Consider the following 27,146-nt stretch of genomic DNA (forward strand, 5'->3'; position numbering starts at 1 on the left):
TGACCTGCCATTGTGTATCTGTTCCTCTCAAACCCAGCCCGTCAAAGCAGATGGCCGCTTGTCCTGAGCCTGGTTCTGCTAAAGGTTTCTTCCTCATGAGGGTTTTTCCTTTCCACTGTCGCCTTCATGCTTGCACAAGATGAGATTATGTGATGGAGCTAAATTCAAAGTTGTCTGCTCCTCAGATAAATAATGTTAACTTATTATTTTTATATATAAATGTTTCTGTTCAGTGCCCTGAGATGACTTCTGTTGTGACTTGACGCTAAGCACAAAGTGAAATTTAAACATTGATGAACACTGACAATAGAAACTGTAATTTTATAGCAATGCATGAATCATTAAAACATACAAGAAGCCAAAAATATCAAAATAGCATTTGTTATTTGTCACAAAATGAAGACACACACGAACGGTTTGTTTCCCTCCAGTTATAAGTTTTAAAGTTGGTAGATAAAGAAAATATAATGTGCAAAGAGTCCTTCATATATTATGTTCTTCTTCTCTGTGTTGGAACAGATGAACAGTTACAGTATAAATCCAGCACATGGAAAACACTGCAGTCTTTTGGCCGATGTGTCGGAGCCTCAGAATGTCATTCTTTCAGCTGTTGAAAGTCTTTTCCAGTTCTAGTTGTGACCAAACTTTGCACCATCGTGGTCCTGTCAGGTCCAGTTCCTGGGCAGGTTCTCCAGGATCCTGCGTCGGTGTGATGGGTTAGTTACCCCCGCAGCACACAGATCCTCCTCAGTGATGCCACTGTTGGAGGCAAAGAGGAGTGAACCAGTTCAGATTTGATGTGTACAGAAAGAAAAATGCTTTTAAATAAAGATGTTATCGGAGTTTACATGACTTCCAGGAGAAAATTATACTTTTCATTTGTGTTTCACCTAAAAGAAGTGATTCATATATTTGAAATCAGTTGTTAAACAAGGCTATTTGTACAGACCGACTTCCTTATGATAAATATTCCTCTATTTTTTCAAAGTTCATGCTCAATCATCCAGGTACAAAATCCAATAATAATAACAGTCAGGTCATCTTTTTATTTGTTTCTTTTTTTGTTTCTTTTTGTGGAAAGATGTTTCGCCCTCTATCCAGAGGGCTTCATCAGTCTGAGGAGTCCCAAGTAAACTATTTTCCCCACTAAGCAGTGCACTCCTTTGGTGGACCAACCAATTTGCTGGTGATAAAATGGTTTCTGGGAGCCGTCCTGTGTGACTGACCATTATTGGACTTTGTACCTGGATTATTAAGCATAAACCTTGATGTATTGAATCACTTTGGCTGTGGCTGCCTGCCTGGGAGGAGTCGACGGGGGACAGGACAGCCCCCAGAAACCATCTTATCACCAGCAAACTGGTTGGTCCACTAAAGCAGTGTACTGCTTAGTGGGGAAAACAGTTGGGACTCCTCAGACTGATGAAGCCCTCCAGCTAGAGAGCGAAACGTCTTTTCACAAAAAAGAAACTGTCCAGATGACCCGACTGACCATTATTGGACTCCCCTATTTTATTTGGCCACAAAATGTTTTGCTCTCTGTCACATTTTCACAGCAAAAGTTTGTAACCCATGTGAACTAAATTCAAAAAAGTTCAAGACAAAAACAACTGGACTTGATTTTGTAACAGAAGAAGTTTTGCTTCTCATCCGAGGAGCTTTCTCAATTCAAAGAACAGAAGTGTGGGGTTCGAGTTATAAAGCTGAGGTATGCTAGATACATATGCAGATTGCCCTATCACTCCTCACAATAGGGGCTCATTAGGGGCTTTTGCCTCTTTTCCATTAGTTCCATTAGTTCCATTAGTTCCATTAGTTCTATTAGTACCATTTGTACCGGTATAGCACAGTTTGACTTGGCTTGGCATAGTATGAGTTATGTATCCATTAACAATTCTAGTGGGCGGGTTCCTGGGTTCCTCTCCCAGAAAAATTTTGAATAAAGTAGATGCTATTTCCTACATTTTGGAGGATTTTAACGGGTTGTTAAACATCGACATGATCGACATGAAAAAAAAAAATTATATATATATATATATATATATATATATATATATATATATATATATATATATATATATATAATTTTTTTTTTTTTTTGTGGACCCCCAAGCACCACCTTGCTGACTTCCGGAGGTCCGGGGACCCCAGTTTGAGAACCATTGATCTAGACCATTTTGTTTGACCCTGAAATTGTGTATATTTTGAGTTTTCAGGAACATAACACTTGGGTAATACAGGAAGAGCAGCTTACACAAAGTCTGTGATGAGTTGGCTTCATCACAGACTTTGTGGTTTTTACAAAGAAACACAAATGAAAACTGAAAGTGATTGTTGGTTTTAACGGGGAGTTGTGGGAAATATTTATGAGCAGTAAACAACAGAATGATTTCATTTTGGAGAATCAGGAAGAAATTCTTATGCTGGAATAGTTTTGTGTTTTTGCATCTTTTGCAATTTTTGCACGAGTCACTTTAATACCTTTTAATTATTTCTTCAGGTGAGTTAGGTTATTTATTTCTTTTAGTCACATTCCGTCCTCCATAGATTGGTGTTGTTCAAACTTTGCTCGGCCGACAACCAAGTAACAACTACTGCCTGATACATAAGTTACAAGATGTAAAACTACCTACATTTGTATTCAGCCAGGCTTTTTTTTTTAGATTTGGGTTGAAGACTTGAAATTGTAGAGGTAGGATCTTGCACAGATTCTGTTCTTTGTGGCTTTTAGCTTGACTGCGTTGTGACAATTTTCTAACAAAACTCTTTGAACAGACTTCACATTCACTGCTGCAAACATTTTTGTACGAAGTCTGGTGCTGCTGATGTGTAAAACACAACCTAAGGTGAAATGCAGTGAGACATAATAAAGAATAACAGTATTTGATAAAATACTATCAAACTAAAATTAATTAAACACAAATGGTCTTACCTCTGTCTTTTTTGAAACTATGATTAACAGAAAAATCTTAACGTATACTTGGATAAAGTTTAGTTCATGAGAGCGGAGTGAAGGAAGCCGTTTGTGTAAAACGAGAGAAACCATCTTTAAACAGGAGGTCTCAGAATTCAAAAACCTATAATGCATCGACCTGATACCCAGTCATTTTCACACCTATCAGGAATTTCATCCATGTGACCAGAGTGGCTCATCTGTGGGTTAGACTAACATACGGCCCTTTTCCATTAGTAACGGTACAGCACGGTTCGACTCGACTCGGCACGGTTCCAAGGCTTTTCCACTAGCAACGATTTATAAAACTGGTCCCTTTTTCAGTCCTTTTTTCTCTGGGGTTCCAACCGTGCTGAACTGACCCTAAAACGTGACTTCAGAACACTGTCAGTCACTGATTGGTCAGGGGGTGGTGTCACTGGTTGTTTGAGAAACTTTCACAACAACCCGATCCGCCATTTGCAATAACTCGAACTCGAGGAGCAACTGGACCTATTTTTAAGATTTTACAAACAATAATGACAACACCGTGGTCTAATGCTGAAGCGAATGCTCTTTTTGTGCTTGGGGGCCAACGAGAAAATTCAGAGCGAGCTAGAAGGAGCTCCGCCTGTCTCCCTGCTATTAACACTATTAAAGAACAGGTCTTAAGTATTTATGTTGCACAAATATTTCAATTGCATTAAAGAGACAAATAGAAGAAAATTATTTAACAAATATGAGGGTTCTAAAAAAGTTAAATCTGGTCCTTTGGACATTAAAAAAAAAATTGTAGAAACGTTTCATCTTTCATCCAAAAGACTTCCTCATGAGGAAACAAACATGAGGGTTATCAGGGGGTCCCTGAACCCAAAAAGTTTGAGAACCTCTGGTCTAGATCCACAAGAATGGGGCTTGTTTAAAAAAATTCCTGTCTGTGACAAAGCAATGATAACTTTATTCTTATAATTAAATATTCTATGTATGATTTCAAATTAATTTACCTGAAATAATCCAGATCATCCCAGCCACTGAGGCTAAGACCCAAGGTGTATTTTTGAAGACCTAGAGTACTAAGAAGCTCCTGCACAGTTTCTGGTGCACCTTTGAGGACTGACACCTGCTTTGAGATAAAACAGACACTAAGAAACAAAGAACTGTCTGTAGTATCATTTAAGAGCCATCTTTGTGAGCGGGTCATACCTCTTTCTCCCACACGTAGCCTCTGTCTCCATGTTTGGAAGGACCGTTTCTGCAGCCTGCCCTCTGCCTGACTGTTTGCTGGCATTTTTTCTCTGATGGGAAAAAGTCCACCTCGCTGAGGGACTTGGCAATTTGCAAAGCGGTGAGAGAGTTGTCTCCCGTTGGCTCCGGAAAGTGTTTATTAATCACTGACTGATTATTGATCCAGGAAGCAGAGGTGTGACAGTGTGCCAGGTGAGTGGGGGTATAAGGCAGAGCTGATGGCATCTTTGCTGTTTGGATTGCGTTTGTCCTTGCTGGGAAAAGCTGGTGTTTATCTTGTCTGGATTTTTCCTTCATGATTGCAGAGTGATTCATGTACAGGTTCCTTATGCTGCTTTCAGGCTGCATGGAGTCCTGAACATTCATTTTCCCTTGGTGTTGGTTTCTGAGTTGTGACGTCTGCACTTGGTACTGTGGTCTGGTGTTACTTGAAAGTGGGGGCACTGGAGAAGGGTTCTGAACTGGAAAAAGCTGATAAGAGGAGTCCCTTTGGGGGGGGTGAAAATCAGTGGCTGGAGAGCACTGGGACAGGATGGCCGGAATTTCAATTTCGGTAAAGTCTGACCTGTGACAACTTCTCCTGTCAAACCTCGAATGGGCTGAAACTTTTGGGAGCTGCAAGGCCACTTTACCAGACCAGATGAGCTGAAGGTCCCTTCGCTGGGGCAGAGGCTCCTCCAGTTTGGGTGGGACTGATACGCCTTCGAAGATGAAGTAGGCAGGGTTGGTGTAGCTGCTCGGAGTCACTTTTACAGGTACTCCAGATGGCCTGTGAAGAGTAGCATGAACAGCATGCAAACGTTAATGAAAGTTAATTCCAATTATCAGTATGAAATGTCTTCCTTAACCTTAAATTTCAGAAAACTAAAACCCATTTGAGTATCATAACTGGACTAAAGCTGAAGAGAAACCTCAAGGGGCACACCGCAGGTACAGGGTCTACATAAAGCTCTGATAAAAAAAAAATTAAAAAAAATGTCCACACTAGGAGCCGCTTCCTCCCTCGTTCAGCTTTTTCTGTTTCCACTGTTAGTGAAAGATCTAGACTCACAAGATGATGTAACCTCGTCAGCTGTTGTGTTGAAGACTTTTTGCAGTTTAGTCAGTCAACACTGAGCCTATTCAACAGTTGTCAGGACCCCAAAGGAGGCCTTTTCTCTACCAAAAATCAAGCACTGTAAGTCCCCATTGGGTGTTTTCTAACCAAAGTAGAACTTAAACACTTGAAGATTTCACTTACGGGTATGTTGCGTTTGCATTGAGGTCCAAGACACAGTTTAGATTGGATGCATTACATTTTTTGATATTATTGTTCTAAGTGGGGGCAGCACGGTGGCGCAACTGGTAGAGCTGCTGCCTCTCAGCGAGCAGGTCCCTGGTTCAAACACCAGTCCAGGGGCCTTCTGGGTGGAGTTTGCAGGTTCTCTCCGTGCATGCGTGGGTTTTCTCCGGGTACTCCGGTTTACTCCCAGAGACCAAAAACATGCATGTTAGGCTGATTGGTAACTCTAAATTGTCCCTAGGTGTGAGTGAGAGAGTGAATGGTTGTTTGCCTCGTTTGTCTCTATGTGGCCCTGTGATGGACCTGCAACCTGTCCAGGGTTTACCCCGCCCCTCGCACAGTGATTGCTGGACATGGGCACCAGCGACCCCCGTGACCCAAAATGGAATAAGCGGGTAAAGATAATGGATGGATGGATGTTCTAAGTGGGAGAAAGAAAGTACGTTATTCTGGAAGAGAAGTCCACACCACCTGCCAGAATCTGTGTCCCCCTTTAACTTAATAATGAAGAATCACTGGAATAATCAGCCATGATGAGGAGTCTTTCTAACCTGAAACACATTTTGTTGGTTATTTTTATTTTCCTGCTTTGTGGATGCTTCTGAGATGAGGCGCAAATTATTTTGGGGACAGTTATATTGATGCATCACCATCCGTGCCTCTGATTGGCTCCTTGTGCTTAATTTTTAACCAACCATCATTTATCAAGAGTCAAACCTCACCTGATCCCAAAAGCAGTGTTGAACGTTTCACAGCTTCCTGTTTTTACCCGATGTCCTGTGAGTAATATATTTTATATGACTGAATATATGAATATATGAATGTGGCTGACAGTTGGTGACATTGATGTTGAGTATCAGAAGGTTTTAAGGAAGATGCTCGTTCCAGCCCACTTCCTGCACTGGTTTGCATGATTCTTCTCTAACACACTGCTAAAATTTACTGCTCTTACTTTCACAGGGTTGTGGACATAATTATTTCTCTTTCAGATGCAAACTTATACAAAACTACAACGAAAATTGTTTCATTGTCTTAGGGAGGTACAGGATCAGCTGGACCTTTCTGGATGGAGTTTGCATATTCTCCCTGTGCACACATGGGTTTTCTTTGGGTGATCCAGTTTCCTTCCACAGACCACATGCATGTTAGGTTAGTTGATCTCTAAATTGTTCCTAGGTTTGAGTGAGCGTGTGAATAGCTATTTTTCTCTATGTGGCCTGTGATGGATTTGCAACCTGCTCAGGGTGTACCCCACTTCTTGCACAGACTGTTGGAAATAGGAATCAGCTCCAAGGGATGAAAAGGCTTTAAATCCCAGTTGCATTATCCTGATTAGATTTCTCGACTCTTTATCCTGACTTAGGATAAGAAGGTCCACTGAAGCAAATGACCGAGAAAGTCTGCCTCAGCTCCAGGCACCTCTAAATTAAAACACAGCTGCAAGAAACAAGAGTGTCATATTTATGGGAAGAAAATTAAATTTTTATTCATCTTTTGAGAACTTTCCCTTGAGAATCTAAGCATTTTTGCTGCATTGCACAAATATGTATAATAATTAGTGGTCCTTACCTAGTGACTGGGAGTCGTGTTAGTGCAGGAGACGCGTGTCCCCTCCCAGGACTTTTATCATCTTTTTCAAAACAGAACATATCTGAAAAAGTCAAGTTACAAGAAATGAAAGACTAGTTTTGTAATGAGACAAATTTCTTCACAGTCTGTGGGTTGCATGTGCAAAAGGTCTCTGTGTGTGTTCTGCCTGACCTGGTGGCATATTACCCAAATGTCCTGTTTCAGTGTCTCAGGATGCATCTGGCCAGGGTCAGCCAATCAGGAGCCAAAAAGAGGAAGCAGTCGATAGATACCAGCAAGTGTGTAAAGCCGAGCCACGGGGTCATTGAGGAACCATATAGAGGAAGCAGTGTGAGAGTCGCAGCAGAGTTGGAGAATGCAGTGATAGGGGAGATTTAGTGGGAAGTGAGAGTGCAAGCAAGGCAGTGATAAAGGGCAGAATATTTTTGGATGACCCACCATAGATTTTCTTCCGAGTCGTCCGTCTGTCTTTGGGCACATGGACTCTGACCCGTCCTCGTATGGAGCCCATCTCCTCACCCCGGTGACTCAAAAATGTCTCAAATTTCTGTGACGCGCCGATCAGGGAGCCCAGCGCCACACAACATTCACCTAGAAAATTATTATTATTATTATTATTATTATTATTATTATTATTATTATTAATGACGTGAATGTGAAAGTCAATTTCAAGCATGTTTAATTAGGTTTAACCCCAACTAACCACCACATTTGCTTTAAGGCCTCTGTACTGGGTGCATGAGTGTTTTAGAGTTGATTTTAGGGTTCTTTAAATGGCTTTTAAGGTCTTTAATGGTCTTAGTTGCGCCCAGTTATCAGACTCGCTGTTACCTCCTACAGTTACTCTGGAGTGTCCTTGGACACGCTCACCACCCTTGTCGTCTCCCCTTCCCTGCGGAATGTCTGTGTCACTATGTGCTTGCGTGCGGGGTGTTTTTTTCAATTTCAGGCTATCTTTCCTCGGCCAAGGAATGAGAGCCTGTTAGGATATTTTTTTGCCTCCAACTCCTATACATGTTGTCACTTTCATTACTTTTTTGTCTGTCTAAACAGGTCTCACTTGTAAATGACTCCCCAAGTCTCATTGTGATTAATATGTCTAAATAAAGGTTTAATTCAATGAAAAATACCGTCAGGTTGTATCTCACTGAGCTGCAACAGTTGGAGACTCAAAACGACTCAAACTGGATTCAGTAATACAAGAAAATGTTCAAACTTTCTGTTGCAGTCTCACTGGATTCTGAGCGACCAGCAAGCCATGCTGCCACAATTTGAATGGCCAGTTTATTTTAATTACGGCTTTCAAAACTGTATTCAAGATCTTGCAGGGGGCCGTGGTAGCTCGTTCGTCAGTGCCGAGATCTTGTAATTTTGATGCTGCGGGTTCGAGCTCAGGTTACCCAACGTAAAACATTTTCCAAATCTTTTGTGTCTGCTTGCTCTCTCACTGTGGCGACCCCTGCAGAAAGGAGCAGCTGAAAGGAAAAACAATGCTCCAGACCTTGAACATTATTTCCTTTCCAACCTCTGCCCACATCTTACCCACCTCAGCTTTGTAGCTGTGACCACCATGCTCACATTTATGATTTAATCTGCTGGAATGTGTGCTTGAAATATAGGCAGATTTAGACTTGGTTTTTAATGCTTAACATTTATTTTTAGTGTGTTTTTTAGACCTGGATATGTTTTTGGCAAAGGAGAGCTCCCAATTTGGTTTGGAGATGCCCTCTAAAAAGTCATGAAGAGATCCAATAATTTTGTGATGATCTATGACTGACTTGAACAAAAACTTATGGCACATTCTTAGGGTTTTTTTTGTTTTTTTTTTGTAACATATTAAATATTCAAGTGAAAAAGCTGAGAGCCTTTCTGACTCCTGTGAAAAAAATGAAAACCACGATAAAACATCACAAGACATTCTGGAGACTTTGCTGAATGCTGTTCCCCAACTAGTCGCCACTAGTCACAGCTCATTAAGGTATTACCTTTATTTATTCTCCAGATCCCTCAAGGTTTTTATTGTATCTACATTTAGAACTAAATATGTAAAGAATTAATTTCTTATTAAGGTTCTCGCCGTGGAGCAGCCTTTCTGAGAACAAGAAGACACTTCAAGCTGGCTTTTAGTGAAATTATTCAGTAACAAATTTGAGCAAGTCTTGTATTTTTTTTTTTTGTTTGTTTTATTATGCCTCTAGTTTAACTCTTAATTATTGTAATTGATTTTAATTTAAATTACTTATACTCAATTCTAAATACTTTGTGTTTGTTTTGAGGAAACAAAAGTAACTTCAGTTGTATTTTATGTAACTTTCCCTCTCATTTTTGTTTTATCATTTATGACCATGTGGGGTTTTCTCATTATTAAACTTGTATTTCCTGTTTTTTTCAGTCCCTTCATCTTACAGCTACTATTGTTTAATAAGCACATTTGTTTGTCGTATTTCATTTATTGGTTGTCTTTTTTTATTATTGTTTGCTGTTGTAAACCACTTTGTGTTGAACTCCAACAGAGGTTTCATGAATAAAGTTTTAATTGATTAATTGGTTTTGGAAAGGGGATGTGCATATTTCAATGGTAGTGATTACCGTTCTCACTAAAATTTAGCTATATTTTTGAATAGTTTAGTTGAAAATGTGAAAAATAACAACTGACCATATGACTCGAATCCATCACATGACTTTACAGATAACAGCAGGTGCTGGTCCTGAAGATACTCCATGTCAGATGAAACTGGAAAAAGCTTTTGCAGAACAACAAAACAAAAGTCAACAAAAACAAATCCGTAACATGATGTTTTCAACCATTCGTTCATTCGCTCACCTTGGGGAGCTGTTTGGAGGACCAGCCCAGTTTGAGAAACCCAGGAACGTCACAGCTCTGTGAATTATTCTCACTGGAGCGCTGCGTCTCTGCAGACAAAGCCAACAATTAATTTTCTTGACAGAGTTTCATTATTCCACATGATCTCTCGTTGATGTGTCGCCGTACCTTCAAGGCAAGAGGAATGAAACTCTATGAAGAACTTCGCCTTGCTTGCCGTTTTCACAATGGCGTCAGTACCTTCGAGCTCAATCCAGGCCTTCTCCACACTGAAATTTAAATCTGTTTGAATTATAAAGACAGTCTTGTTCATTTAACAAACAAACAAAAATTCAGACGATAGTCCTGCTATGTATCCACATTAATGAACGTACCTTTTTTGGAGCCGCACTGGGACGACACTCCCACTTGGAAAGTGGCAAAAACAGGCGAGTGGTCGCTTGTGAAAATGTCATCTGTGCAACCTGGTCCAAAAACAAACCATCAAAGTACTTTAGCGTGATTATTAAACTAAATTGGTTTAAATCATATCTATCTGATAGATTCCATTTTGTAAATGTAAATAATGAATCTTCATCATACACCAAAGTTAGTCAGGGAGTTCCTTAAGGTTCAGTGCTTGGAACAATTCTCTTTACCTTGTATATGCTTCCATTAGGTAATGTTATCAAACAGCATGGGATACATTTTCATTGTTATACTGATGATACACAGTTATATTTGTCCATGAAACCCAATGAATCCAATCAGCTACTTAGACTACAAGCATGTCTTAAAGACTCAAAAACCTGGATGACCCAAAATTTTCTGCTTTTGAATATAGATAAGACTGGGGTTTTAGTATTTGGACTTGAACATCTTAGGAATAAATGTTTCAGTCTTTCGCCTTCCTTGGATGGCATTAATCTGCCCTCCAGCTCTAATGTTCAAAATCTTGGTGTTATTTTTGATCAGGACATGTCTTTTATCCCCCACATTAAAACATTACTACAACCGCCTTCTTCCACCTGTGTAATATCACTAAAATTATAAACATCGTATCTAAAAATTATGCAGAAAAACTGGTTCATGCATTTGTCACATCTAGACTGGACTATTGCAATGGTTTGTTATCTGGGTGTCCAAATTGTAGGGTTTCTGGGTTTTTGTCCAGTCTATCCGTTTCCTCTTGTTTCCTGATTCAGCTCTCTGTGTTTTCCCTCCTTGTGTTCTGCCCCTGTCTCACCTGTGTCTCATGTTAATGACCACAGGTGTCTGTTGTTGTCCTAATCAGTGTGTGTATATATTCAGCTCTCTTTTGTCTTGTCTTTGTCTCTGGATTGTCCTTCAATGGTGTCTTGGTCTGCCACTCGTCCTGTCCGCCCTGATCTGTTCTCTGTACCAGTAAGTGGCTGCCCTGTCAGCCTTTTGATATTGTTTTTGGAGAATAAACATTTTAATATGTTTACCTCAAGCCTCCTTGTCATCTTCCTGCATTTGGGTTCAACACTCCTGACGGCAGATCATGATACAAATACTTCTTTAAAAGCCAACAAACTTCATGCTCAATAATCCAGGAATACAATCCAACAATTTTCAGTCAGGTCATCTAGACAGTTTCTTTTTTTGTGCTGAAACGTTTCACCTTCCATCCAGAAGGCTTCATCAGTCAAGGAAACACACAACAATGTGCTGTGTGTTTCCTTGACTGATGAAGCCTTCTGGATGGAAGGTGAAACGTTTCAGCACAAAAAAGAAGCTGTCCAGATGACCTGATTGAAAATTGTTGGACTTCTTTAAAAGGTCTTCCGTTGATCCAAAATGCTGCTGCCAGAGTCTTAACTGGAGTTAGTAGGAGATACATCTCTCCAGTTTTAGCTTCTCTCTTGTGGCTCCCTGTCAAATTCAAAATTGAATTCAAAATCTTACTTCTAACCTACAAAGCTCTCAACAACCTAGCTCCATCTTATATTTGAGATCTTGTTGTTCCATATTTTCCTAACAGAGCGCTTCGCTCTCAGACTGCAGGTTTACTCGCGATCCCTAGCATTTCCAAAAGCAGAATGAGAGAAAGATCTTTCAGTTATCAGGCTCCTCTCCTGTGGAACCAACTTCCAGTTTCTGTCCGTAAGGCTGACACGTTGTCCAGTTTTAAGACTGGGCTTAAGACTTTCTTTTTTGATGAATCCTATAGTTAGAGTTGGATTGTTATGCTGCCTTACGCTTAGATTACTGGAGGACAAATTAACCTCATTTCCTTAAATGATTTGTTAAAATTGAATAGTTTTCATTTGATACTATTTCTATTGTAACATATGATTCTTGACCTGCCATTGTGTATCTGTTCCTCCTTCCTGTTCCTATCAAACCCAGCCTGTTGAAGCAGATGGCCGCTTGTCCTGAGTCTGGTTCTGCTAAAGGTTTCTTCTTCATGAGGGAGTTTTTCTTTCCCACTGTCACCCTCATGCTTGCTCAAGATGAGAGTTCTGTGATGGAGTTAAACTCAAAGCAGTCTGCTCCTCTGATAAATAATGGTAAATTGTTATTTTTATATATGAATGTTTCTGTTCAGTGCCCTGAGATGACTTCTGTTGTGACTTGGCGCTATATAAATAAACTGAATTGAATTGAAATTATTTTCATCACAAATCAACTTTAATGTCTTGTATATTTAGTGTCGGGCATAAGGTGAGGCTCATGACTGGTCAGTGTTTTTTGTAACAGACAAAATACGATTTAGGGGGAAATTTTTTTTCAGGCAGCTCCTCAGAATACTTTACTAGTTTTCTCATGTTAGTCAGAAACAAATGTTCAAGCTGAATGAGAGGAAATGGCTGAATTTGCAAACCACAGACCTGTATATGGGTTTGAGTCATCTATTCTTGTGTTGTTCTGAGTATAAAACACATTAAATACCACAAACATGTAATTGACACACGCTCCTTTAAGCGTCTTTACATTTAACTACCTTGCAAGTTTTATTGCTCGTTTCTTTTTCAGGCCTTCCAAATTTTTACTGTTCTGAGGAACTCGAGCTCTCACCATATGCGGTGCAGATGAGGTGCGTCTCCGGGTAGGACTTCCACAAAACCCGATCGCACCACGATGGCACGTTAACTCGCACCTACAGAGAAAGTATTCAGCGTTGCATAAACAGTGACAAGCTGTGCATTTCTACATCTACATTTAAAATAAACACTTGTAAAATAGTGCACACACGGTGGGCTGAATGCATTCCTGTTGCGTCAGACATTCCTGTTTTAGACATAAGAGTCAATCTTAAGCTGCTATTTTAGTCATCAGAGCAGTCATTTATCCACAGGTTCCAGAAATAGGATTAAGTCACAAAGAAATTATCTTAGTGAGTGTGCATTTGAAATAGAGCAGAAGTGTCCTAAAGGTAGGTCAGAAGATCAACACCAAAGTACACGCTCAATAATCCAGGTATAGAATCCAACAATGTTCAGTCAGTTCATCTGGACAGTTTCTTTTTTTATGCTGAGACATTTATCCTTCATCCAAAAGACTTCTTCAATCTGAGGAGCCACAAACAAACTGATTCCCACAAACATCATATGCCATAGTGGAAAAAAAAAACTGTTTGCTGGTGCTAAGATGGCCTCTGGGGCCCGCCCTCTCCCCCGTCAACTCTTCTGAGACAGTCATGCCAAAGTGGTTCAAAACACCAAAGTTCATGCTCAATAATCCAGGTAAAAATCCAACAATGTTCAGTCAGGTCATCGGAAGAGTTTTTTGTTTTTAATGCTGAGACATTTCATCTTTCATCCAAAGGACTTATTCAATCTGAGGAGCCACAGAACAATCTGATTCCCACAAACAGCACACTCCATAGTGGAAAAAAACAAAACACTTTTTGTGTTGTTTTTGAGAACCAGTTTGTTTGGTGGCTCGCTCGTCAGATTGAAGAAGCCCTTTGGATGAAGGACGAAACGTCTCAACAAAAACAAAAAAAACTGTGCGTCGGAAGATCAAGTTCACCACGTGCTTTTGTATTGAACGTTTTTTGAATTCACATGTTGGCTTCCACTGTTTATCTGATTAAGCTTTCAAAGCTTTGAGACATTGGGTGGGCATCAATCCGTGGATAATCCTAAACTGTTCCTGAATTGTTTGATACTTTGTCCTTTTTGTGTTGTGTTTTTGTGTAACAAACCAGGACTCACCCCTGACGTCTTGTACTTCTGCCACAGGTAGCAGTCTCTGGAGCCTCTTTCGTACCGATAAGTGGGCGGAAAGGCAATTTTCTCTTCCTCTTAACCATGACAAACAGAACAGTGAAGCAAAAGTGAAATAAACAAACGCAGAGCTGAAGTAAGATGTCTTTTTATTTGTTTGTTTAGATGCTGAGGCTCACTGAAATTGAAAAAGGCCTTCCTCTTGTGTCTTTCTCGAGTTAACTGGTCTGCACACATGAGCTCCTCAAACTCTCGTTTGGACACGTGTTTTAGGATGTCCTGGACATAGAAGACAAATAATGAGTACTTTCTGACTGTTTCATTAAAAATCCGTCCTGTGGTTCATGAGCTACTTTGGTAACAGACATGAACACACAGGTGATAATTAGAACGACCAAACAAAAAGAGGAACAGTGGCTCGGACCTGGACGTCCAAGTCAAGCCTGTAGTTGAGGTCTCCGCACCAGAAAAGGTGGGTGAAGCGCAGGCTGATATCAAAGCCGTGAAGAGGTTTGTAACCCAGAGCAAGAAATCTGAGGATGTCCACAAAGTTCTGGTTCCTCCTGGACCGTGTTAGATTAAAAAGCGAGACTTAGTTAGTTTATAAGATTTTTTTTTTTTAAAGGCACAGAAAAACACAAGTTTCTCACACATAAACACAAAAGGAACCTTAGTATTTTGTCACTTCCGGACGTCAGGTGGCAGTTAACAAACCCAAACGATGTCCCATTAAAAATGAAGGAAACACCAACAGCTCCTTTATTCCCTAAAATGACAAAAAATAAATATATAAAAAAAAAAAAAATCCATATCAATGAAAACCGTGTATGTTAAACATGCTGTTTAATGACAATGTACTAATGTGTCACTGTGTGGGTGTCTGTTAGCGAAATATCTCATGAACCACTGAATGGATTTTAATAAAACTTACATAAATTAATCATTTGTTGTACAACTACAACTTATGAACTTATGGAGTCAACCCAACTCAAGATGGCCTCTTCAGCAATTCAGGCTTCATAAACACATAAGTGGCTATAAATCGATTAGCTTTTTGGCAACAAAGCCAAAATTTGGTGTGGTAGTAGCTGAGAGTCATCCCCAACACATAACTTGAGCACTAATAAAGCACGTGAGATTTCTGTTTAAAACTTTGGCATGAAAAGTGGCGGGCGTTTGCGTTCCTTCAAAGAATGCTATAGCCGTGTTTGATTTCTACATGTTGTGTGTTCAGCTGTGACGGTGAGACAACAAAGCCTACCCAGTGTGTTTCCAAAGCCAGTCTTCACACTGGCTGCGTTCACATGACTGATGCGACTCTCATGTTCAGGCTTCACAAACACGGCCAGCCTCATGTTCCAGAGGGACTGCACGGCCACCTGCAGGAAAACATGTCACATCACAGCAAAGTATTGTTTGTCCCACACAGATCAGGCTCCACACAGTGATGATCTGTGCTTTGAAAAGAGAAGTTTTTCAAAGCTGTCGCTTTCAGATATGATGCCGAGTAAAGTTATATTTGTAACGTAAAGTATTTTCTGTCCATGAGGCAAATATGAACTCGGTCCGGAAGTATTTTTAGTATAAAAATTACATGGATGCCATTTAAACTTGTGAGAAAGTGTCAGTTATTCCTGACAATAGTGATAAAAGTGTTACTTTGTGAAGTACAGTGAATATATCTGTATACTTCATGTATTACATGGCTGCACAGCCTTTTAAATCTGTCATAAATATTCATTTTATTATATATTCACTTTGTGTTGTCTGTCTAAAACAAGTCTCTCTTGAAAATGAGCGCTCGTGACTCAATGAGACTATCTGTATAAATAAAGTTTAAATAAAAATAATAATAAAATGTGCTCCTTCCTTTTCAAACCTGGGTGGATGTGATTTTTTAATGTTTTTTTTATGTTGATGATCAACATTGGAGCACAGCCAACAGTTTACAAAATAAAACCCAAACTCTTAAACATGTTTTATGTACCTGTATAAATAAAAGTTTAATAATAATAATAATAATAATAATAATAATAATAATAAAATGTGCTCCTTCCTTTTCAAACTTTGGTGGACGTGATTTATTTATTTATTTATTTATTTTGTTGATTACCATTGGAGCACAGCCAACAGTTTACAAAATAAAATCCAAGCTCTTAAACATTTTTATATGCTTATAAATGCTTCAAAAACCAAATGTAAGCTATTTTAAAATAAAATGGTAACTGTGTTCATTTTTTAGAAACACATAATTGTTTTTTTTTTTGTTTTGTTTTTTTTAACAATTACTTAGTGCAAAATTATTTTTGTAATGAATATATGAGTTTGTTTTAAAATTCATACATCTTAATAAATATGTAAAGGACATTAAACATTTTACAAAAAACTGAACCTGATATTTTAATGATGAAATTGATGGGGTTTATGTTCAAACATGCACTAATTTACAGCTAAAGTTGAAATTATTTTAACTGTAAAGTGGTGACGTTTTTTAAACAGTTGGTTGATTATTTTTACAAACTTCAATAAAGGCTTGGAAATTCTTTTTATTTCCTTTTAGTTGAAGTGTCAAATTGCTGCAGGTGAAATTGTAACTTTGGACTTTTAAATCTGTATTCATCATAAAATGAAACATATCAAATCTGCAATCAGACTTTTTGTTAGTAAAACAGTTAATTCATTGATTGCATATCTGATTTTGATTTAAATTTCTTAAAGACTGCAAAAAAATTAATCTAAATCTAACTATTTGATCAGACTGTCCTAAAAGCTGCACAACGCTTGATTTTTTTTCCCTCGTACTAATCTCACTGACTTTTAATCAGGCATCTGTGAAACCTTTCAAATTCAAAAAGCCCCAGCCAAGCTGACAAAGAGATGATGAAAAAATAATTACTAGCTTGAAGTCAACTTGAGTGCAGCTGCGTAGAGTTGCTTTAACGTGCTCTGTCCACTCTTTTTCCCCTTGAGAGTTTTCCTGAGTTCCCATAGCGTAGATATCATGAGGAAGTAACGCAGTTGAGTCGTCTGGGGTGTGGCCCAGACCACAACAGGTCACCCATGACTGCAGGCTGCGAGGAGGAGGGGAACCCCCTGCAAACAAAACACAAGGCAACAAGCCAGCCAATCACACAATTAAACACTAACTCAGCACTTGTGACTTTTCTCTTGACAAATACATGCTCACCCATATTCCAGGTGCCAACAAACACAGAGACCAGATCAGGCTGGTCCAGCTGAGCGTGTGTGGTCTTCATCAGCAGGAGGAGATGGCAGAAGGAGTTACATTTCTACAGGTAATTAAAAAACAAGGGTCAGTCAGTAGATTCCACTGAAAGATGAGTCTTATTGTTTTGTCTTACCCGTGCACTCTCAAAGGTCATTTCCCGTGGAGCGTTGTGGTTGCTGTCAACCACCATCCGGATCTTTGCCGGGCTGTTTTGGAACTTGACAACCTGGAGGACTGAAGCATGAGAGACGTGGCAAAGTGAAGCAAAGTGTTCAACTTTGCTGCGATTGTTGAAAAATTTGGCAAACGTTGGACGTGTGAACTCCAACTATTTTAAAGCGCAGTACACAGACATAATGTTAGTAATACATCATTTAAAGTAAATGCAAGCATGAGGAATGCTAGGGTTTAAATATTCTCTTACTTCTGTCGTGTGAAACTCTTTCTACACCGAACGAGCCAGGCTTCCTGTCAAACAGCAGCACTCCCGTGTCCACATCCACAGAAACGGTTTGTCTGCCGTACCTCATCACCTTTACCTGCAGATGGAGGCCCAGAGCATCAGCTGATTTGCAGCACATTGTCACATCTTGTAGGAAATAAAAAAGATGAGGACATTCAAAAGCCTGATTTACCTGAAAGGAGTGCACAGGCGTCTGTCTGGTGTGGATTTTCACAGGTGCTACAGTGGCAGGCACTGGTTCAGGAGGAGCTGGGCTAGGCTGCGCTGCCAGGTTGTGATTAGTCACAGCCTCTTGCAACGCCTTTAATACCTTCATAGGAAGACAATAGTCTTATGTTACTCCAATAGAACAATGGCACATTACAAATAAAATGTGTTTTCCCTATTTGTTCTAATTTCTTAATGTCAGTCAAAAGTCTTTTACAGCAACTAATGATAAATTATGGCATGTATCTGCACTCTAATAGTTTTTTGGAAATTACACTGCTAGAAAAGTAACAATACTGATTGACAAAGTAGTTATGCTAAATGGTCCGAATAAGAAAAGTGATCTTAAATATGAGATTTCTGCAATTCTGTGATTTACCAGAACGTCTACGTGAACTCACCTTTTTCTCTAATGAAGAAAGGAGGCTGACCAAAGCTGAGATCTTACATAGCAAGCTGTCAATCTCCATCTCTGGACACTTGAACCAAAAACACAAGACAAAAGGTCACAATGGATGTGTGTGGGGGGTGTACTCAGCACTTTGGTTGGCCTTGTTACTGTTTTAAGTGCTTTATAAATAAAGTGGTATGGTGTGGTGTGGTATGGTGTGGTGTGGTGTGGTGTGATGTGGTATGGTATGGTATGATATGGTGTGGTGTGGTGTGGTGTGGTATGGTGTGGTGTGGTGTGGTGTGGTATGGTGTGGTGTAGTATGGTATGATGTGGTGTGGTATGGTGTGGTGTGGTATGATGTGGTGTGGTGTAGTGTGGTATGGTATGGTGTGGTATGGTGTGGTATGGTATGGCATGGTATGGTATGGTGTGGTGTGGTGTGGTATGATATGGTATGGTGTAGTGTGGTGTGGTATGGTGTGGTATGGTATGATATGGTACGGTATGGTGTGGTGTGGTATGATATGGTATGGTGTAGTGTGGTGTGGTATGGTATGGTGTGGTATGGTATGATATGGTACGGTATGGTGTGGTGTGGTATGATATGGTATGGTGTAGTGTGGTGTGGTATGGTATGGTATGGTATGGTGTGGTATGGTATGATATGGTACGGTATGGTGTGGTGTGGTATGGTATGGATATACAAAGCAAAACTTTTATTGTTTCAAGTAATAATTCAGATCTTTGGAGTGGGATTCTGTAGGAAGGTTATGAACAAATCATATGTATTCTTGAGCAATCAAAGGTTGAAGAAATTAATAAAGAATAATTCTGATCAGATTACTATAATTAGATAACGACTAGTCCAACCAGGGCCAAGACCAACATGAGCTGCTTCGTTTAGAAAAAACAACTCCAACCTCCAAAAACTTATTGTGATTCATGCAAATGCTGTTACACAAACCTTGATACAATTTCTTACATAAAATCCTTTAGTTGCTTGCAAGTCACAAATAGCAGCGGCAGCTAGCTGTAATGTTTTGGATGAAGCCTTGGGGACTTTGTGCAGGAATAGCAGAATATTTCTGCCATTAAAAAAAAAAAAACATGTAGTGCAAAATTTAATGCAATGTAAAGTGTTAAAAGTTTGTATAAACATAAACTGCTATGAAAGTTTTGAGACTAGAGTTGTTTAAGGATGGTAGAAAAATATTTTGGTCTTGGCCTTGCTCAGGTCAGCCATTAGCATGTCAATCTTCAAACCAAGAGTTGTTCAAAAAAGTATCTACAGCAGGTAAGATATTAATTGTTTACAACTTTCCACAAACCACACTTCAAAAGGTCTATACTGTCCCTTAAAAGGTACTGACTGGGTTACCATGTTCAAAACACAACAAGTAGTTATAATTTTGTTTCATGTTTGTAAAACGGGTACCTGCGTCTTAGTGGGTGCTAAAGGGCAGCACGGATGGTCGAAGACTTTAGCCAAGGTTTCCAGACTCACAAGCGTGAGATCAATCTCACTGTAGAACCAACCAATAATTATTACAAATCAGTATGGGACATTTTGTCAAAAGCATGGTTGAAAATACAAACCAAGCTTTGGGAACTTGTTTTACATGGGGCTGCTGTGAGAACATATGTAACCCTAAAATGCAACTTAATTTCAACATCATTGAGTCATAATTTAAAAAATGCTATAAGATTATAAACTTACATAACACCAGTAGATAGGCTTTTAATATTTTTTAAAGAATTTAAGCTTTTTTTTCTTGTAATCCACAAGAGGGTGCTGTAGCACCCACAGTGCCCTTAGTTCCCATGACTGACTGTGAATAACCCATGCGAGTAAACTACACTATACGAGCAAACAGTGACTGTATTCAGTAAACGCTGTCACAGCTGTTTGTAACAAATCAGGAGATCTGCTGACCTGTTGAGGCCTTGGCAGGCAGAGGCCAGAGTGCGCTTCAGATGCCTTAAAGTTGTCGCCCCTTTGTGCACGTTTTCCATGTCGAGGGGCAGCTCACTGAAGAGGTAGTTGTTGAGCAGGCCGATCACCTCACCTGCAGCCCTTCAAACAAACAAATCAGACAAACGTCAGACTAAATAATGCATAAAATCTGTGCATCTGTATGAGTTTTTCTGGACGTTGAATCAGTTGAAGTTGTCATCTCACAGGGAACTTTTTTTAAGTTCTGAAACTTGTGGGAAACTAAGCTCAGCATACCAGATCACTGCAGTGAGAGATGGTTTTTATTAATATGGCAGAAACAGTCGTGGGGACAGTGTTTCACAAGTGGCTGCCATGCCTGACTGCCAGCAGGTGCAGAAGTAGTTGGATCAGCTGAACACATAAAGGGGTGTCAATATGAATCAGTATAAAGTTTCATGCTTCAGAAGATTCAGACCTCAGGTAGACTGCTTTTGTTAGTTAAAATGAAACGTGCAGATATGCAGACCATAACAGGGTCGTCACTTTTGGCTGCTTTAATAAAGTAATCGCCAATTCTTGTTTAAAAGAGTCAAAGAATATTACTTGGATGTGTTCAGTTCCTGCAACTTCTCCAAGAAAATGGCATGTGGGGCTGGTTTTGCTGGTGGTCCTGTGAAGGACACGTTGTTGATGGAGACTGGAGTTGGCTTCTCATCATCTGTGCAAAATAAATAAATAATCAGCATTATAAACAAGCAGCAAAGAACATACGTAAAAGTCATTTAAAAAAGACAAAATTCACAATTTTCTCTATGTAATGTTTGAAATTGTGCAAATATAATACAGTCCTGCTCAGAGGTTTAAAATCACTGCAGTGGTCTTGATTAATTATTAACTAATAGGTTTTCTGTAGATCTTTTAAAGTTTATCTTTAGACTTTGGCTGCTTTATCACTCACATCCTGCTCAGTTGACCATGACCTCTTATTGTGGGGTGTGTGCTTAAATAAATGAGAAATGTGGTCAAGTGGAGGAGAAAAGAAAAAGAAAAAGGTCCAAAAAGAACAGTACATAATAATCAAGTCATTAAGAAAAAAGAAAAATGTTCATCAAAGACCTGAAACAGGACTTTAGAGGTGCTTCATCCTTCAGCTGATCACAGACTGGATGACAAGTTTTCAGCTAAAACACTTTTGGGAACCACCTCGTCAGTGTTAAAATTATATTTTCTGTGTCAAACTAGTATTGTTCAACGTATCAGCTAAAGAAATATGAATAAGTTGTACTTTAAGGGCCAGCTGCTGGTAACAACGTTGCGTGTAAATCTAATTAAGTTAAAATTAGACACAGCGCTGGGCTGTCGGTTGAATTTCGAAGCATTTTAAAGTCTGAATTAATCATCCATCCATTATCTTTACCCGCTTGTTCCATTTTGGGTCACGGGGGTCGCCGGTGCCCATGTCCAGCAATCACTGTGCGAGGGGCGGGGTACACCCTGGACGGGTTGCAAGTCCATCACAGGGCCACATAGAGACAAACGAGACAAACAACCATTCACTCTCTCACTCACACCTAGGGACAATTTAGAGTTACCAATCAGCCTAACATGCATGTTTTTGGGTCTGTGGGAGGAAACTGGAGTACCCGGAGAAAACCCACGCATGCACGGAGAGAACATGCAAACTCCACCCAGAAAGGCCCCTGGACCGGGGTTTGAACCAGGGACCTGCTCGCTGAGAGGCAGCAGCTCTACCAGTTGTGCCACCATGCTGCCCTGAATTAATCATATGTACAGTAAATAGGTCAGTGCTAAATTTTTAGCAAACACATGTTTCCATGAAAATGTCCAGAACCAAAGATCAAACAGAAAATCTGTGGGAAAAGCAATGAATAAAAGAGAGCACAGAGTGTGACTTACCTGAGCTCTCCTTCCCTGTGTCTGTGTCCGGGGGGACCGGGTAGAGGAGAGGGATGACCAGGCCTTTGTGGGGCTGCTGGTACCCCAACACCAAATCCTCAATGGTCCGGAAACAGTTCACCTGGATCCCCTGTGTTGTCTGTGGAACAGGCAGACATGACAGTAGCATGCTTGGTTCAAGTTCTGCACACACATGAACGTCTACAAACTAACGGAAGGACAGAAACATTAAACTTCTGTGGCAGTTCCTCTTGGATAAAGAAATACTATTGCATTTGGATCAATTATTTAAAATGATTAATATCAAAAGCAAAGGTTGGGGATGTTCTTGCTCATGTCTGTGTGCGACCGTCACAGCTAAACATTAGCTCAGCCAGTTTTACAGATATTGAACTCAAGTTGGATGTGTTAGTAGCTGAGAGTCATTCACACCACGCACTCCTAACGTGACATCTCGCGCTATTGCGCATAACTTTTGGTTTAAAAATCTGACCAAAGTAGGTACAACTTTGTAGTTTCACTACATAGGATGATCGTTGTTTAAACTCCAGCATGAAAGGGTGATATGTGTTCCTTCAAGGAATGATGGACCTTTAATCAGAATCAGAAAAGTAGCTTTCTACCAAACATTGGGAAATAAATGCAACAAAAGGTCAAATTCACCACAATAATAAGAGAAATGCATTTAAATTTTTTTATAACTGTAAATTATATGTGATCATTTGACTCTAATTTAAAGACAAAGACCAATTTTACCTTAACTTTTCATTTATTATTTATGTATGTTGATGTTTCACACAGGATGCCACCTCGCACTCTCTTCCTCTTCCAAAATCATGCTTGGTGAAGCAAAGCAGAGGTATTTCTTTGCATGACAGAAAAAGATGCATGCAGATGATGTGCTGTGAAATGACACGTCCCAGAGGGATGCAGAAAGCTGTGGCCCAGAGAAGCAGTGACGAAAGCGCTTTCTTTTACCCATAATGCAACATTCACAATGGGTTAAAACAAAAAATGCACCTCTTTAAGGAAAATGTCTCAACACGCCACATAGACAAACAAGCCTGCTCTCACAGTTTGCATACAAATTCATACAACTGTGCTCTTCAATCAAACTTGAAGCCTTGCAGTCAGAAAATAAGATCACACACTCACATTCACATGTACCAATTTAAAATGGTTCACATTAGACCACAGCGCAGAGCAAGCCCTTTCCTGCGCCCTCTTTTTAGAATTTTTAGTTTTCATTTTGTGGTGGGAGAAACCAGCTTTTGGCTCGAGCGACCTGTCTGTTTTGCCAGGAAGTCTTCAAATAGTATTTTTTAAACCCACAAATATCTCTTGAAAAGCAATCTAAAGGGGAATAAAAAGGAGAAAGAGGCTTCAAGAGAGCGAAAGACAAAAAAGTGACCCCCGAAATATCTCTACGGCTTTCTTGGAAAAGCGAAAAGGAAAGCACGCGACTTCTGTGAGTTAGTGGAGCAAATCCAACAGGGGTGTGGGGTGTGCAGAGAAAACACAGACTGCAGCTTTTTACTGATGGCAGTGGAAAAACAACAGAAAAAGCTGCAAAGTTTAACATCCTCATGGAAAGTTTAGACATTTTCCACATCAAAGGCTTCAAAGGCTTTAAATCTAGCTGTTTTTTGTTGTTGTTACTTTTCTTTTTTTAGCCATCCTATTTGTTAAAAAAATTAATAAAAAAAAATCTGTATGACTTTTTACAACTGTTTATTCTTGTCGCTGTTGTCCATTGTTGTCATCATTCTTTGTTGAAATCAGGTCTATCTTGTAAATGAGTCCTCGAGGCTCAATGGGATTTACCTGTCTAAATAAAAGTTGAATGAAAAAAAAAAGCTCCTGGTATTAAACTTATTTCGGGTTTTAAACTTTAATATTCAGACAAATTTCAAATGAAGTTAAATTTCTTGCCCTCTTTTGTTTATTTGTGTGCAAACATAGTGTTTGTGTGTGGAGTGTTAATATAGTTTAATGAACAGTTCATTTGGCCGCAACTGCAAAGATTTTCATATTTCTGCCTCAGACTTTGCCTCATCCAACTCATTGTGTCTAAAACAAACACCCCCCCCCCCCCCCCCCAAGCATGTGCATAATAAATAAGCACCCTTTGGTGAATTAGTGCGTGGGCCGAGTAGGAATTTCTGAGACATGAAAACAATTTCTCCTCTGTGCAGCTGAGCTCTTGCTGCAAACATGCAGCCACATGGCAGGGATGTCATTCAAACAACAAAGTGATTGCAGCCGTAACAGAGTCTGGGGTGGGGGTGTGCAGGGACACAAACATGCTCCTGTTCTCCATGCAACACGGAATAAACAAATGCTTGGTACTTTATGACACAGCTTCTGACTGGCAGCGTTTCTGATGTTTCAGACGTATTTTTTGATTAAGGCTACACAAACACTAAAGCACAACTACTGTATTATTATTATTTTTACTATTTGGTTTATTAAACATGTCCTGTATCTTGTCGCACAACTTCATGTACCAAGCCCAATAACTAAGTTAGCATGACATATTACTTTTGGTAGCAGTCATCATTTATCACGAGGAAAAATTGGCAAAATATAATAATGTGAGAGAAAATGATCTTCAATGTGGTTTTGGCAAAATATAGGAGAAAACTAAGCCCTATTTGGAGCTCTATAGCTCAGACCTGACAGTAAAAACATTTCAATTTTTAAACCAGGTCAAGAAAAACTGGACTTTGCATGCATAAAATAACATTTTACTATATGTTACTTAAAGTTTAAGCATTTTTCAGACTGTAAGGCGCACTTAAAATCCTTTAATTTTCTCAAAAATCAACAGTGAGCTTTATAATCAGATGCATCTTATGTATTAATTCTGGTTGTGCTTATTGACCTCGAACCGATTTTATGTGGTTATTGTGAATGAGTTGAATAAAGTTTAATTTATCTGACTGTTTTGTTTCGCTAAATGCGGCTTACAATAATCCGGTGCGCCTTATTGTCCGAAAAATACGGTAGTTATGTTGGATTTTTGGTTCGCACTTGGCACTTTTAAAATTAATTTTATTAAATATTTTCTAGATATTTTGTAAAAATGATAATTCTGCTGTTTTGTTTCTCCATCAGAGCATCAAGTGCGGCAATTATTGCTCACCTGAACTGCCAGAAGACCGTCTGCGTCAGGAAGAATACGATAAGTGTGAACATGGCGTTGGAATCTGTAAAAATAAATGTTATAGTAACATTACATTTATCAAAACCCACCATCAAAGTGAAACTGTTCATCACTATATTTGGAATGAATAGAAATAATATTTTACAAGAACAAGGTAGTAGTTGTTCTTTAAATGAATGCTGTTGTGGCTTATTTTTTAATGTAAAATGAAAGACTTTTTGAAAAAAAAACGTCTTATTGTCAGCATGGGAAACAAAGATCTGTGGTGGCAATTAAAGGGAGTGAAAACAAAAAGAGGATGATATACAGAGAAAAGAATGAAAGGAAAGAGACTCCACTGTGAGCAGCCAGGCTCAGCTTTCAGGAATGCATCTGGCTGGGACCGGAGAGCAGTCGGCGTAGTGCGGTTGCTGGACAGCCCACTTTAAGGGGCCCCGAGGAGGAAAAAAGGGGATAAGAGGGGAAACACGGAGTCATAAGTTTGGGTTTGACTGCCTGGAAGAGTCTTTTCTGGACGGAGCAGTTGAAATGATTGACATCTACACTGCAGCCTGATGGCAAATGATGATAGTGATGATGTAAGATGATGGATGGGACAAGCTGAGCGGAGCTGCTCAATCAATTTACTAATAGTGTCAGATTATTAGTAGATTATATGTGTAAAAATCTGGTGTCATTCACAACATGTGCTCTATCTGCTAACAGATCACGCAAAATATTAGTTTTCGTTGTACAATTTTCAAGAGTTGCCCCAGATAGTTACAACTCTGTCATCTCTCAACAGTAAGATGATCTTAATGTAAAACTGTGGGAGGAGAGACGGAAGACACAAGGCATTCCTTCAAAGAATGATGGGCTTGCAATTAAAAATGTTTTTCATGTGGTAACAATTCTCTGTCCTCACTCCTCATTGAGGTGGCATATTGAACAGTAATCGGTATGTCAGCAATCAGCTGACTCAGTGCCCTGAGATGACTTCTGTTGCAACTTGGCGCTATATAAATAAACTGAACTGAATTGAATGAATATTTTCAAAGAGATGAAGCAGAAAAATTACAACAAAATATTTATTAAATTAGTGCACAACTGAAACCATTTTAATTCCATTTACCAAAAAATTTTATTATAATCTAAACTTTTATTTTTTTTATCTGTGTGTGTGTGTGTGTGTGTGTGTGTGTGTGTGCATGCATTTTTCTTTCAGATTGCCTTGTAGGGACTTTTTTTTTTTTAAATCATGCATTGTGGGAATCAACTGCTCTTTATAGTCCCCATAGTCTCGTTGGGGGGTCACGGGTTAAGTTTAGGACTAAGGTGTGAATTGCAGATAGGTTAGAGTTAGGCATGTACTAGATTAGATTTAGGGTAAAGGTCAGGGTTAGGCTATAGAAAATGAATGCAAGTCAATGCAAAGTCCCCAGAAAGTATGTTTACAAGAATGTGAGTGTGTGTGTACTTACAGCAGGCACAATGCATAGGCTCCTGGCACAGACTCACTGTCTCTCACCAGGTAGCTGCCATCCCTCCCTGCCCGTGCCAACAAGTCCTCTGCACGCACACGACTGATGTCACGGTGATACCACGCTGCCGAAGCCATGGTCGTTTTTCATAAGAGACGTGTTCATAAGAAAAATCCACATGAGGTTATGAACTCTGCAGAGCTTCCAGGTTTGCTGTCACACTTGCACAGACGGGCATTGTTCTGGAAGTCAGTCATCAGCATCAGAGCATGCTGACTGGTCTGTTCAAGTGTTCAAAACTTTCCCATGATCCTTTTCATCATGAC

General features: G+C 39.5%; 1 protein-coding gene across 1 annotated transcript; it reads right to left on the bottom strand.

The window, feature by feature from the left end:
- Positions 1-433: 433 nt before the first annotated feature.
- Positions 434-27,146, bottom strand: inppl1b (inositol polyphosphate phosphatase-like 1b). Its single transcript, XM_037675759.1, has 27 exons — positions 26,821-27,146; positions 25,340-25,403; positions 22,195-22,333; positions 20,881-20,995; positions 20,275-20,415; positions 19,777-19,864; positions 18,349-18,426; positions 17,913-18,050; positions 17,702-17,816; positions 17,411-17,511; positions 17,236-17,338; positions 16,945-17,141; positions 15,310-15,427; positions 14,718-14,814; positions 14,473-14,611; positions 14,228-14,327; positions 14,037-14,125; positions 12,895-12,976; positions 10,248-10,337; positions 10,042-10,155; positions 9,874-9,962; positions 9,706-9,793; positions 7,488-7,640; positions 7,029-7,110; positions 4,136-4,946; positions 3,937-4,052; positions 434-759 (listed from the first exon to the last, which is right to left on the bottom strand). Exons 1-27 carry the CDS (start codon positions 26,955-26,957, stop codon positions 666-668), a joined length of 3,678 nt encoding a protein of 1,225 aa, XP_037531687.1. The 5' UTR covers positions 26,958-27,146; the 3' UTR covers positions 434-665.

The sequence above is a fragment of the Nematolebias whitei genome, chromosome 4 (assembly GCF_014905685.2).
Source record: "Nematolebias whitei isolate Nwh7 chromosome 4, NemWhi1, whole genome shotgun sequence".
Lineage (NCBI taxonomy): Eukaryota > Metazoa > Chordata > Actinopteri > Cyprinodontiformes > Rivulidae > Nematolebias > Nematolebias whitei.